General features: G+C 29.9%; 1 protein-coding gene across 1 annotated transcript; it reads right to left on the reverse strand.

Annotated features, from left to right (window-relative positions):
- Positions 1–7,575: 7,575 nt before the first annotated feature.
- Positions 7,576–13,276, reverse strand: LOC120122730. The gene is made up of 7 exons (XM_039141841.1): positions 13,221–13,276; positions 8,827–9,110; positions 8,663–8,733; positions 8,407–8,580; positions 8,237–8,308; positions 7,830–7,930; positions 7,576–7,727 (listed from the first exon to the last, which is right to left on the reverse strand). The coding sequence occupies exons 1-6, from the start codon at positions 13,274–13,276 to the stop codon at positions 7,880–7,882; spliced, it is 708 nt and encodes a 235-aa protein (XP_038997772.1). The 3' UTR covers positions 7,576–7,727; positions 7,830–7,879.
- Positions 13,277–15,058: the final 1,782 nt, after the last annotated feature.

The raw sequence follows: 15,058 nt of genomic DNA on the forward strand, positions 1-15,058 counted from the left end.
AAACTACCAACCACCATGCTCCGACGACCATAACTTGACCCTGGCCACCACCAACTTCCGATGCTGACTGAACCATTCCCCACTGTCGGTGAGTTTCGGCCACCACATGTATTTGAACCAAAAAATGAAGGAAAAAAATAAAAGGGAGCTCACCTTAAAAAAATCGACCCTCTCAAGATGGAGATGAGTCCCTCCAACGACAGTAAGCTTCTTTCTTCTCTCCTTTCTTCACTTGAAATGCTTAGTATTTGATGGTTGATTCTCTCATTGATTCCTTTGTGATTATTGATAGATATAGCATCCATTTTATATTAATGGATTTGGCTCTTGATCTAACTTTTCCCGCTCAAAAGCGGTTACAAAATGGTTGAAACAAATTAAATTCAAGAACATTCCATGGTTCTAATTTTTCTTTTTTTCATGTTTGAAATGACCGGCGATGCGACAGCGACGCGCGCCGATGACGCGTCGACAAACTCTCCGATCGATAGGGACGTCGGTGGAGGAGCCAAGTCTCCTTTGGATGATGAAATCTTAGCCATTGGATCCAATCTTGATCCAATGGTTGAGATTATTTTGTGATTTTCACTTGGATGCATGATGTGTATTAATGAGAGCTCTTGGATTTAACATCTCATCTAAGGGCTCACATGAATTTCTGTTTCTTTTTACATGGGTTGAAGCGACGGTGACCCTTAGATTAAAGCTAATCAAGGGTGGAGTTTGATTTGGTTTTCTTCACTTGGATTAGTGATTAGTGATGTCATCACTTCAAAAACTACATAAATGCTCCATCTTTGATTTTTCAAAGCAAAATTTCCCCCTAAGGCACTCCAAAACTGGCGACTACGCATGGATTTAGGCTAGGGTTTCCTTTTTATTATTTTTTATTTATTTATAAATTTGTAAAACAAATGTGTGGGCTACTTATTTGGGCATTTGAAAAAAAACTATGTAATGGACTATTATCTAATAAGATGGACTATTCTTTTTTGGTTTTTATTATTTATAAAGAAAATAAAAATGGACTATTATTTAATGAAACTATATAATATGCAATTATTTAATGGAAACTGTATAAATTATTATTTAATATGAACTACTACATGCAATGCAATCCTATTTACTAAGCAATTATTATTTAATATACTACCTAACAAAAAGTGTATACTATATGATATAAGACTGTTTAATATGCAAACTATATACTATACACATACTATATGCCCACACATTTATTGTTACTACTATATCATGTTATGATATGAAAAATGATAAGTGTCACCACCTAGATAAAATGGATGATGACAAGAAAAAATTATCTCAATTTTTTAATGGGATTAAGTGATACATATTATGCTATTAGGAGTCAAATATTACTAAAGAAACCCTTGCTAATAGTTAATCAGACATACTCTATGCTAGTTCAAGAAAAGTAACAATAGTTGCATTTGTCTAGTTCATCACCTTTCTCGGATTCTACAATCCCATATTCACATTCCAATTCTAGCTATTTTTCACAATGAAGATTCAATTGTAATACCCAAAATTTTGGTTAGTGACCAAAATATAAATTTTGAAAGTTTAGTGGCCAAAATATAAAATTAGGAAAAGTTTAGGGACCTGAGTGGTATTTTTCCAAAAATATTTTTTATTCCATAAATGAATAATTTAATCTTGAAAGTGGGATTTTATTAAAATCAAATTCTTGATATGGAAATTGTGTTAAAAACTAGAAAGTGTTAAAGTCCGATAAAAATTCGATAAATCGAATCGAAAATAAATTTTGGGAAAAATTTGAAGGATGATAAATTAGGCTTAAAAATATTATTTTCACATTTTAAAATGATGTAAAATACTATAAAACATTGGATTTGAGGATTTAATTCCATGTTAAATTTGGACTGTTGGATTAAAGTGGTAAGATTGTAATTTTTGAAAAATTGCATGGGCAAATCGGTAAAGTGGAAAATAAATTGTTCATATTTGACTTTTGAAAGATGATAAGGTTGATGTGTCTTGGTTTTATGGTAAATATGAAGTTTCATTAAGGGTAAATTGGACTTTTCTCAATTAAATGAATAAAATATTCATTTAAGCTTAAATTAAAGGTAAATTAACATGAAATTAATCTAAAATTCCATGTTACATTGTTCATCCTTTTCTCATTCCAGCCCTGAGCTCCTACAAAGGTGAGAGAAAGTTTCTTTTCAATTTTTGAGCAATTTCCTTTGGATTTTGAGTTATGTCGTGAAATAGAAAATTACTCTACTGAACGCTATCTTTTGGTACCATTTATGCTTGCTAATATTGCTTGATTTTAAAGATCCAAAATTCTAGGGTTTATGGAATTGATGATGAATTTTGATATTTTTGAGGTTGTAGATTCATTTTTTAAGCTTGTTTGATTATTAAAACATGTTCAATCTTCCTAGAAATATTTCTTTGATATTCGGACAAACTATAATTATAGTTTTGATTATAGAGATGTTTTAAGGTTGTATGGAACTTGATTTCATGCTTGAAACAAATCAAAATCGAGCAAAATCATGGAAAACCTAATCTAAAAGCTTTGGAACATTCGACCATGGCTTATATGGTTGAGAAAATTATGGAAAATTATGTAAGGACTGGAAATGATATAGAAAGTATTATAAAAGACTTAGAGAAATTTGGGGACCATTTGATAATTATTGAAAAGTTAAGAGACCAAATCGATAATTTTGGAAAAATAATGTGTTGTTGTGTAATTGATTTATTGTTGATGTACTATGCTGGAAATTTCTATTTTGGAATTTAAATGAGTGTTAGGATGTGAAATTAGATCATTTTGGAAGTTTGGAAAGTTTGATGATTTAAATACAATATTCGAATAGTTTGGGGTGTTTATTTGTAATTATGCCTTTGTAAATATACTTGGTTGTTAATAATTTCAATGCTGAAAATTTTGGTATTGAAAGTTTAAGTGGTAAAATGATGAAGGACCATTTTATATATTTGGAAAAGTTGGTGCCAATATTAAAAGAATTATTAAGTGTTAAAGTATTTTGATAGTGAATAAGTTTCAAGTATGATTATGGATTTTTTTAGAAATGTATTTATGTTAGTACAATATTAATATATGTATTGATATAAATATGTGATGTTGTATAGATCGTGATTGATTTTGTGATCAAAGAAAATCAAGTATAAAAATGATCAAGTTGAAAGCTTAGTAGGGCTAATATTTTGCTATATATTTATAAATTGTCAAGGTGAGTGCAATGTGTTGAATTATGTTTCGATATAACAAATTTAAAGGAAAAATGTTTTTGGACTTGAATTGAATTTATTCAAAGTTTTAAAAAGGTTTCAAAAATAATTCAAATTCCATTAAATTCGGATATGAGTAAAAATACTAAAAGGTGTCAAAGTGCATCCATACACCTTTACAGTGCATCCATGCACCCTTGCAGTGCATCCATGCACCCACCACTAGTGCATCGATGCACCATGTAGTGCATCCATGCACTCCATTTCGAATGCAATTAGTGCATCGACGCACCCTACTGTGCATCCATGCACCAAGGATGCAACGACTAGTTTATTTGAATTTAATGAAGGGGTATCGATGCATCTTGATAGTGCACCGATGCACCATGTTATAAGCAACATTTTTAAATAGAAAAATCATCCCCAAACAGCTCCAAAACATCCCCAACGATTATATACGACATTAAACACATTCCAAGTTATAAATACAAGCTAAAGACACTTGAAGAAGTAAAAGAACAACTATCCAAGCAATCAAACACAAGAGAAAAGTTTTTCATTCTTATTTCATCTTTCTCTTGTAAATATTTTGTTTTTGTGAGCTTAATTCTTGTAAACACCTACCTTAGAGAGGTTTTCTTGTTTACATTTCTTATCTTTTTGTAAAAGGGAAAGGTTCTAGTTTAGCCCGGAAAAATTAGGGAGTCGTAAAGTTATCTCTTTGTCCTCAAAAGAAAAAACAAATTAGTGAATTTGTTGGATCCTTGGTGAGGAGCTAAGGTAGTGGACGTAAACTTTGGTTGATAAAGTCGAACTACTATAAATCGTTGTGTAATTCTCTATTTTTCAATCTCCTTACTCCCTAAACACAAAACCGTTCCGACCCCTCTTTGCAAACTGTTCCGGTTATCGATTCGAGTTTACAAAAATCTCAACAATTGGCATCAGAGCCTAACTCGTTAAGAAGGTTTAATCACCTTGAGACGATCCTCGAAAAAGCTCTACCAATTTTTGACGCAACCGACAACAAAATGACTTTTTCCTCCAGTGCTTATTATCTTGAAGAATATCCTATTATGGATTCACAACCGGTCAACAAGCCACCCTTCTTCAATGGAGCAAATTATGCACATTAGAAGAATAAGATGATGTACTTTATTCAATCCTACAATCTAAGAGCTTGGAACTCAATCATGGACGGTTACTCATCTCCACCCGGCAAGTCTAATAATTTCAATAATGTTATTCTTCAATTTCAATAATTAATATTGCATAAAATATTAATAATTGATATCAATTGAATAATTAATCATGGACGGTTACTTTATTCACCTTGAGACTCTAATAATTGATATCAAAATTTTCAAATGCATAACATTTTTGGAAAACTTTATGCATATGCACTTAATTTCAATAATTAATATTGCATAAAGTATTTTAGACTTGAATATATTGAATTTCATGTACTGCTAACATATTTGTTATTCTTTGTTGAAATTCAATTTTGTTTAAGTGTCAAATTCTTAAAGTTAAATTTTGTTTGGAATGCATTTATTGAGGGGGAGTTTTGATTTTTTAAAAAAAATTTAAAATGTCAAACTTATTACTTACTCTCCAAAGTTATTTTAAACTTCAAAGATTGAATTATTTTTTATATAACAAAAAGAGGGAGAAGTTGGGTTTAAAAAATTCAATTTCTTAATAAAAAAGAGGGAACTTAACATTTTCATATATTTTCAAACAATTGGTAACATTTGATATCATTTTGTTAACAATTGATATCTTTTTATTAAACATTTTATTAAGGGAAAGTTTTATCAAAAACAAATTTTCAAATGTTTTGTTATATTAAAAAGTGAGAGATTGTTAAATTATATTTCGATATAACAAATTTAAAGGCAAAATATTTTTAGACTTAAATTGAATTTATTCAAAATTTTAAAAAGACTTCAAAAATAATTCAAATTCCATTAAATTCAGATTTGAGCAAAAATGCTAAAAGGTGTCAAAGTGCATCCATGCACTTGCCACTAGTGCATCGATGCACCATGTAATGCATCCATGCACTCCATTTCGAATACAATTAGTGCATCAATACACCCTGTTGTGCATCAATGCACCAATGCTGTAACGACTAGTTTATTTGAATTTAATGAAGGGATATCGATGCACCTTGATAGTATACTTTGATAGTGCACCGATACACCATGTTATTGGCAATCTTTTTTAATAGAAAAATCATCCCTAAACAGCTCTAAAACATCCTCAACGGTTATATACGACATCAAACACATTCCAAGCTATAAATACAAACTAATAACGCTTGAAAAAAATAAAAAAAACAACTATCCAAACAATCAAACACAAGAGAAGAGTTTTTTATTCTTATTTCATCTTTCTCTTGTAAATATTTTGTTCTTGTGAGCTTAATATTTGTAAACAATTACCTTAAAGAGATTTTCTTATTTATATTTCTTATCCTTTTATAAAAGAGAAAGATTCTAATTTAACCCGGAAAAACTAAAGAGTTATAAAGTTATCTCTTTGTCTTCAAAAGAAAAAAAATTAGTGAATTTGTTGAAAATCCTTAGTGAGGAGTTAAGGTAGTGAACGTAGACTTTGGTTGATAAAGTCGAATCACTATAAATCGCTGTGCAATTCTCTATCTTTCAATCTCCTTACTCCCTAAACACAAAACCGTTCCGATCCCTACATTAAGAAAACATACAATCAGTGGTAAAATCAAAAGAAATTCAATGGCCAACAGTGCCAAACATTTCCGACTTTACCAAACCCCTTACAAATATCAAGTAGAAACAAACAATATCAAACAGAAGCAAACAATATAAAATAAAATAATGCAGAATCAAGCATCAAATATTGATTCTTGTAAGACACCCTACAAAAAAAATATTAATGAACTATTTGAAACTTTTATTAAATAAACATAATAAATATAAAATATTAAGTTACACCTTTGAAGGGAATAAATAAGACATAATCTCCAATTCCAATAGTTTCAGGGACCATTAAACACCCTAAAAATTTAAAAGAAAAATTAAATATTCTCTTTTCAAATAATAATGAAAAAATGATGGAAAAGGTGAGTTACCATTAAATAGTTATATGTAGGCAATAGCACATTTTATTTTCCTCTAATGCTTTATGCTATGAACAATTAAAATGTTACTTCTGTGCAATTGAGTTGAAGAATATAAAATGATTTTAACTTACACTACCCCACGATGCACATCACCATGGTTGCAATGACCCGAAACACCATAGCTATCAAATGTAATAATCTGAAAAATAATAGAAGCACAGATAAGAGAAAAAAGAAATGAAAGATATAAACAAACAAGCAATAAAAGAAAACTTTCAAATGATGTATATCGCTCCCACTCCCAAATGCATCCATCACTTAGCATAACTTGGACAGTTGGACAATTTATACAGTAACATTGAAAAAAAATCAACTTAGAACGAATTAAAGCAACCAAGCATGCAGGTGAAAAACCAACAGAGCCAAGAGTGTACCTCATCAATGACTAGAACATAAACCTCCTCTTCAATGATATTTGCCAATAAACCATGGTTCCAGACTCTACCAAAACCACCCTGACATGAAAAATAAGATTATAAACTCCTAAATCTTTTTATCAATTAACAATAGACTCTAGATTAGATAGGCCTGGCGCTATATCAAGCCAAACAAATTTTTGTATTTTTCACTGCATTTGAAAAAACATCAATTTCCAAAAGCAAACATACCAAATTATGAAAAGACCGGTTCAAAATTCATAAACTAAAAGAGACTTAATAGTATAACCTGCAAATCTGGTACAACTCACATGGTAAAATAAATTTGATGCTTCGAAATCCAAAATCCCGATGTTCTTGTGCACACTAATAGAACCAATAAGCTTATCCCTGTCGAAGACCGTCGATAACACTATTTCAGTTCAAACAACTCACATGGTCCTCACCACTGTAGTGAAAGAGGAACAACATTTTCGTCATCAGAATATGAAGCTAAACTTCATTGCAAAATTACATTAATCATCATGCATGGATGTAGAGGCACATAATGATATAATACAAACAAAATATACTAAGACAAACACATTAACAATTCAGAAATTCCTATATATCAAGGAAACAGAAGGCAACTTCTGTCTGTTCGGGAGAAGTGGACGAGGAGGTGTGTATTTTTATTATAAACTTTTCATCCATCTCAATAAGGTTACTTACCCTACACATGGACAGTAAAATAAGTCAGATTCAGGCAATTTACTTTGAGACAGAAGCTTTTAATATCATCCAGAAACAGGGAGCACACAGCTGGAAAAAAAGAAAAAACAGAGCAGGATTAAAGTGTTACTCACTGATCGAATGCTAACAAAATTTGCCTGTTCTTTAAGAGTTTCAATGTCCCGTTCTAACTGCTGCTTCCAGTCCAAAAGTAAAGCTTCATCCTGATACGATTCAGGAATATTAAATTAAGTGTTTCAATATTCTAACAAGTAACAAGATATGATTTATGAGGGTAACTGATGCAGGAACCCACAAATATGCACCTGAGGCAACTGGATTGTCACTTTGTTAGGGAAAAGGCGAGTTACTTGTTTCATGGTTTTAGCTGTTTCTTTACCCCTTTCATGAAGTCTACCAAATTATCCTGCACAGGTAACGATACATCAGGTGTGTTATTGGAAGGAGAACGCTAGGAAAAATAGGAGAATACCATATTCCAAGGGACAAAGGATGTCGTTTCAACATGTATAAATACAAGTGTAAACCTTTGACACATTATCATATGATCACACATGATCCTTCTAAAGGTTAACACAAGCAGAGAGTTAAAAACCACTAGGACAAGTCAGGTATATAGTTAAATTTAGACCGCCATTGAACAGTTAGAACACTTTGTCAATATACTCAATCTTTCAGGTAAAAGAAATTAGGCAAAATAAAAGGGTCATACTGGAAAAGCAAGATCAAGCAGAACAGTCTGGTTGGAACCAAACTTTGGGAACAGAAGACTGCCAGGGTGGGACTGCAGAAACACAATTGGCAACAACAATCCGTTAAAAAGTAATTTGTAAAGCACAAAAGAAAGAAGCAGAGCTAAACAAAATATAGTAACTTGCTTACTTTTTCCTTGTGGTTATCCATCTGTGTATGAGAACCAATTACTACAATGTTTGTTGGCAAATTCTCAAGCTTACTCTTCAAGGCAGTATATATATCAGTATTTCCAGCTATAGACTTCTCTATGTCTTTCACAAACAATATCAAGGGACTGCTTTTGATTTCATTCAATGCGACCTAAAAAATGAGACAGTTTTAGAGAAAATAATTGTGACCATGATAAAACAATAGCTCTCACGTATTAACCAGTGATACAAACCTCAAAAATTTCATTAATGATCAGCTTGTCAACATCATCACCTCCAGAACTATCCAAACGTAGTGAGCTAGCTGTAGAACAAAACATAATTTATAAGATTAGACAAAAGGTCCACAAAAAACCAGAAAAGGTGTTTAAAATGAAAGATGGGTTGAATAAGCCACCAGCACAGAAGAAACCATGATCTTCTTCACAAAGACCACCAAGGTCATTGCCCTCAGGAATAGACCTGTCAAATCTGACCCCGAATTTTGAGGAACCATTTTCTTCACAAAAACTACTTTGGAACAAAAAAATCGCTACCAGATCCAAATATCTATTACTAAGAATCAAACAAATCAAAATCAAGGGAAGAAACTTCACCGCCAAAGAATCAAAGAGAGAAGATTTACATGAAGAATCTAACCTTATCCAGAAAGGTAAAAAGATAAACGGATCTCCACTGCTCCTTTAGAAATAGACAAATCAGGGAACAATAAAGAGATTATTAGTAACGTAAGAGAACAAACGTTGTATGAAAGCAGAGAAAATCGGAGAGAGAGTGTGAGAATAGGGAGAGAGGGGGTTAAAATAACCGGGCGGACTCAGCTAGCGGCAAGCGAACAGAGAAGGGTAATCGTTGTCTTCAAATCCTCCAGAACCGAGTTCAACTGAGCCTGCAACTCAGATCCCTTACTGACCGGTGTTCGAAAACTTTTGGATGTTGAGCGGGGAAGAATAGAGACCGAAAATAAACGAGGAAGGGTTTGGCGGGAAGAGGCGGGAGAAAATGGTATTTATAATTAATATTAAAATAAATATATATTATAATTAATATTAATATTAACCTATATTAATATAATATAGTTTATAATTTGTAATTAATATTAATATAAAATATAGTCTATAAAATTAATATTAATATAAACTATATGTTATAAATTATATTGTATAGTTTATAAACTATATACTATATTAATATAAATTATAGTTAAGATAATTAACATTAATATAAACTATATAGTACATTAATATAAACTATAGTTTATAAATTATATACAATAGGTTATAAAGTATAAACTATATAGTACACTAATATAAACTATTGTTTATAAAGTATAGGTTACATATATAGTTTATATAACATATAAATAGATTGTATATATACATATATTATATGTTATATATATATAGTTTATATATGTTATACATAGTTTATACATAGATTGTATATATACATATATTATAGGTTACATATATTAACTATTGTTTATGCATAGTGTTTAGGGTGTAAGATTTAAGGTTTAACATTTAAGGTTTAACATTTAAGGTTCGATATTTAGGTAGGGTTTAGAATTTTTATAAACTATATTTTTTATTACTTAATATAGTTCATGCATAGGGTTTCTATAAACTATATATATATATATTCTATAGATTACTTATATTAATTATACATACATATATATACTATATTAATATAATTTATAATTTATAAACTATATATTTTATATAGTTTATACATATATAGTTTATATATAGTTCATATAAACATAATATATATATATATATAGCTTATAATAATTATATAGTTTATAATATAAATATAGTTTATATATAAACTTATATTATATATATATATATATTATAATTTTGTTTTCAATTTTTTAAATGAATGCAATTTTTTTAAATATAGTGTATATAGTTCACTAATAAACTATATATATATAGTTCATATGTAAACTATAGTTCATATGTAAATATCAACTATAATTTATATGTAGACTATAGTTAGTATATAAACTATATACTTTATATATAAACTATAGTTCATATATAAATATCAACTATAGTATATATATAGTTCATATGTAAACTATATAGTTTATATATATAGTTCACATGTAAACTATAGTTCATATATATATATAGTGTATATAGTTTACATATAGTATACGTTAGTTTATATTGTTTATATATAGTTTAAATACTACTATCTATAAACTATATAATTCCATAAATTAACCCTAAATCTTAAACCCTAAACCCTAAACCATATATACTATATATATATAAACTATATAGTTTATAGTAATAAACTATATAATGTATACAATATATATTATTTATAATTATACATAATATATAAATATAAATTGTATAGTTTATATATATATTTCATATATAATTTATATATAAACTATATAATTTATATTAATAAACTATGTGGTTTCTATATAGTTCAATAGCTCATATATAAACTATATAGTATTATAGTTTATACATGGTATATATAGTTTATACATAATATATAGTTTATATATAGTATGTAATAATTTAAATATAAACTATATAGTTTATATATATAATACATATACTTTATATTATATATATATATATTATAGTTGTTTCAATTTTTTTCTCACATTTTGCAATCATTTCGGTTTGATCCCTTTGTGTTGTTTTATTTATTTAAATTTAAATTTATAATTTCATATTTGTTCAATTTAGTCCTTAAAATTATATTTGCATCTGAAATTGACCCATACTTATTACTTATTTCTATTTTTAACTGGCCCATAACTTTTTAAATGGGTATAATTTAGTACTTTTTTGTATTAATTTAAACCTCACAATTTAAAATTATTTTGATTTGATCCCTCATCAATGTGTGTTGTTTAATTTATTTAAATTTTTATTTTTAATTTCATATTTATTCAATTTAGTCATTCAAATTATATTTGTATCTGAAATTGATTCAGACTTATTACTTAGTTATATTTTTTAATTGACCCATAACTTTTTAAATGGGTATCATTTAGTACTTTTTTGTATTAATTTAAACCTCACAATTTAAAATTATTTCGATTTGATTCCTTTGTATTGTTTTATTTATTTAATTTTTTATTTTTTGTTTCATATTTATTCAATTTAGTCCTCCAAATTATATTTGCATCTGAAATTGACCCATACTTATTACTTATTTATATTTTTTAATTGGCCCATAACTTTTTAAATGGGTATAATTTAGTATTTTTTTTATTAATTTCAAGCTCACAATTTAAAATTATTTCTATTTGATCCCTAATCAATGTGTGTTGTTTAATTTATTTAAATTTTAATTTGTAATTTCATATTTGTTCAATTTAATTCTTGAATTTGTATTTTTTTCATAAAATTGAACAATTATTATTTATATTCTTAGTAATTTACTCTAAATAATATACAATTACAAATTACAATTCAGCGTTCGCGAAAGACGAAAATAATTAATCCAAAAATAAAAATTAACCAATTTGAACTCAATTCGTATCTGATAGAGATCCGACCTGAATTTTATCTGCCAATGATGTGACCCGATCTGAACGAGATCCGCCTGAAGTTCATCCGAACCTGAATTAACCTGTTTTTTAACTGCTCCGGACCTGAACTGTCATCGATCTGAACTGAAAGTAGCCCGACCTAAACCTGAATTGTACCTGGTGTCAAATCAACCTGAAAATTACCCGACCTGATTTAACCTAGACCCAATCTGATCTGAGTCGAAGCATCAAATTTACCTGACTTGACCTGTATCCGATTTTACCCGACCTGACAGGATCCGACTGAAACCTGAACGATTACCCGATTTTACAACCCTAGACGCATATACCAGGTTCCTCATGGACTAATAAATTGGGCTATAGTTATTGGTAAGATAATTATATTTATATCATGTCATTTTGATTATGGTAAAAAATATTGGACATGCAGGTAAGGTGATATTATGGCATTGGGAAAATGACATTTAATTTCATGCATGAGTTATATTGCACTGTTTATTATTTTAATTGTCTCACTAAGTATATACTTAGCGTGTGATGATTTTCATGTTTAGGTAAAGATCAGGAGTAGAAGTAAGGAGTGCTGAGCAACACCAAGCATTGAGGAGTATATTACAATATAAGTAAGACATCCTTTGATGTGATTTTGACTTAGTTAGTGACATGTACTTATGAATATTGCTTTGTTGAACTATTTTGGAAATAGTTTGTAATGGCTAAACTAAACTGTTTACCCTATTTCATCATGGATGGTATTAACCAATATTACTTTTATAAATGGATTTAGTTGATATTAATATATGTTTTAAATATTATGCAACAATTTTATGTGATTTAATATTTTATAATAATAACTACACTTTTGGAGAAATTAATTTTAATCACTTTTGAGTTGGGAAATGTTTTAAGTAAATCATTTGACAACTATAACCTGTATTAGTATAAGTATACGGATCGTAGGTGTTACATCAATGGTGTGTGTGATCATGTAAAATTAAGGGATACAAAAAAGAGAATTGTTATTACCGCATCGATTTTCCTCATGATTTCAGATTCAAGAAGAAAAAAGAAACACAAGTTGCCTTAACCACAAATTAGGATCCTTATAAAGTTCATCTTCTTGATTCCAGTTTACAAGTGCCTGCTTCTTATACTCCAGCGACACTATTTTTTTCTTAGGAACAATACAATCAGATTCTTGCCTTATTACAAAAGGCTCCTTCAAAACCAACGATCAGTGTCGTAGGTAATGGTACTTGCGAATCTTTATGACATTTGCACTCTGATTTTGGACACGGGGGCCACCAACCATGTATTGTTTGACTTTTATTGTTTAGTAGATCATATTCCATGTGTTTTGAATTCACGATTTGTCCGCCTCCTAAATGGTAAAACCGTCCTAACAACCCACACTAGTTCTATTCTTTTTAATAATCATCTTATACATAATGTTCTTCTTGTATCGGATTTCCATTATAAACTTCTTTCTGTTTCGAAACTTACTAATGATATAAATTGTTTCGTTCTTTTTTATTCCTCATTTTTGCCTTCTTCAGGAGCTCTCCACTGGAAGGATGAAGGAGATTGGTAGGAATGATGGTGGTTTGTACCTATTTAAGTCACCATCATTTGATGTTCATAGTAATCCACCTCAGATTTCAGGTGTTTCAAAACCTTATTCACATTTATTTGTTTTCGCTTCTCATGTTGTCTGTCAATCTTCTATTGATAGTATGAAACTTTGGCACGCCCGATAGGATCATCCACAATCAATAAAATGCACAAATTGCATGTTCTTTCATATTTAAGATTTCATACTGATTGTGTTGATAAATGCTTGTGTTGCGGAAGACGGCTATCGGATAGAACAAAATCGTAACTGATAATTTGAGAAAATAAAAATTAAGATAAAGAAGACACAAAATTTACGTGGAAAACCCCTAAATAATATAGGGTAAAAACCACTGGCAACGGTAGAAGAATTTCACTATGAAAAAATAGGAATTACAACCTCTCTCATCTACCAAGGAGAACACAATGATAATTCTCTCTTGATAAAAAGGAGAAACAACTCTCAAGAAACTCTCTAAATTCTCTCTAGTATTGGAAGAAAGCTAGAATGCTTTGGGATGGTTTTGAAACTAAATGAGCTAGGGTATTTATAGTTGAAACTTAAGGACTAATTTGTAAATACCCTAAATTACAATGACTAAAAGTGTAATTTTATCATTACCAAAATTCAACAAAAGACAACTCCTAATTGACAATTTATGCAACCCCTTCTTGACTACAAAAATTCGGTGGATTTTTAATTCCACCTTTCGGTGGATTGGTTTGGTTTTCAACAATCTCCCACTTGAAGATTTGATTGGAACAATCATATCTTCACACCATTCTTTCTACCTTGTACCATCATGTTGCTTATGTTTCTGACATGCCACAAGAGAATCGACACCAAGTAAATTTATCAGCGTTGATCGCCTTCATCATGAAATCTGTTATGTTGTCTTTGGTATGGATCTTCTGCATATCTACTGTTCCTTCTTCCTCCTTTTCACAAATGAAATGGTATTAAACTCGTATGTTCTTTGTCATTGAATGAAATGTTGGATTCCTTGCTAAATGCAAGGCGCTTTGATTGTCACAAAACAGAGAGATATACTCTTGATTGTGCCCAAGCTCCTCCAATAGCATCTTCAACCAAATTGCTTCTTTACTGGCTTGTGTAGCTGCTACATATTATGCTTCTATTATGGATGTAGCCACAACTGACTGCAATTTTGAAACCCAACTTACAGCTCCACCAGCAGCTTTGAACACATATCCTGTAGTAGATTTGCTTCTATCCAAATCCCCTGCATAGTCAGAATCTAAATACCCATTGATTAGTAAGTTTGATCCTCCGTAACATAATGCAAAATTTGAGGTCCCTTTGATGTATCTCAGGATCATCTTTACTGTATTTCAATGCTCTTTGCCTGGATTCACCATGTACCGACTAATCACTCCCACTGTTTGTGTAATGCCTGGTCTAATGCATATCATAGCGAACATTAAACTTCCCACTGCCGATGCATACGGTACTCGAGACATA

Source organism: Hibiscus syriacus, unplaced genomic scaffold (genome assembly GCF_006381635.1).
Source record: "Hibiscus syriacus cultivar Baekdansim isolate YM2019G1 unplaced genomic scaffold, ASM638163v2 tig00110387_pilon, whole genome shotgun sequence".
NCBI classification, from domain to species: Eukaryota; Viridiplantae; Streptophyta; class Magnoliopsida; order Malvales; family Malvaceae; genus Hibiscus; species Hibiscus syriacus.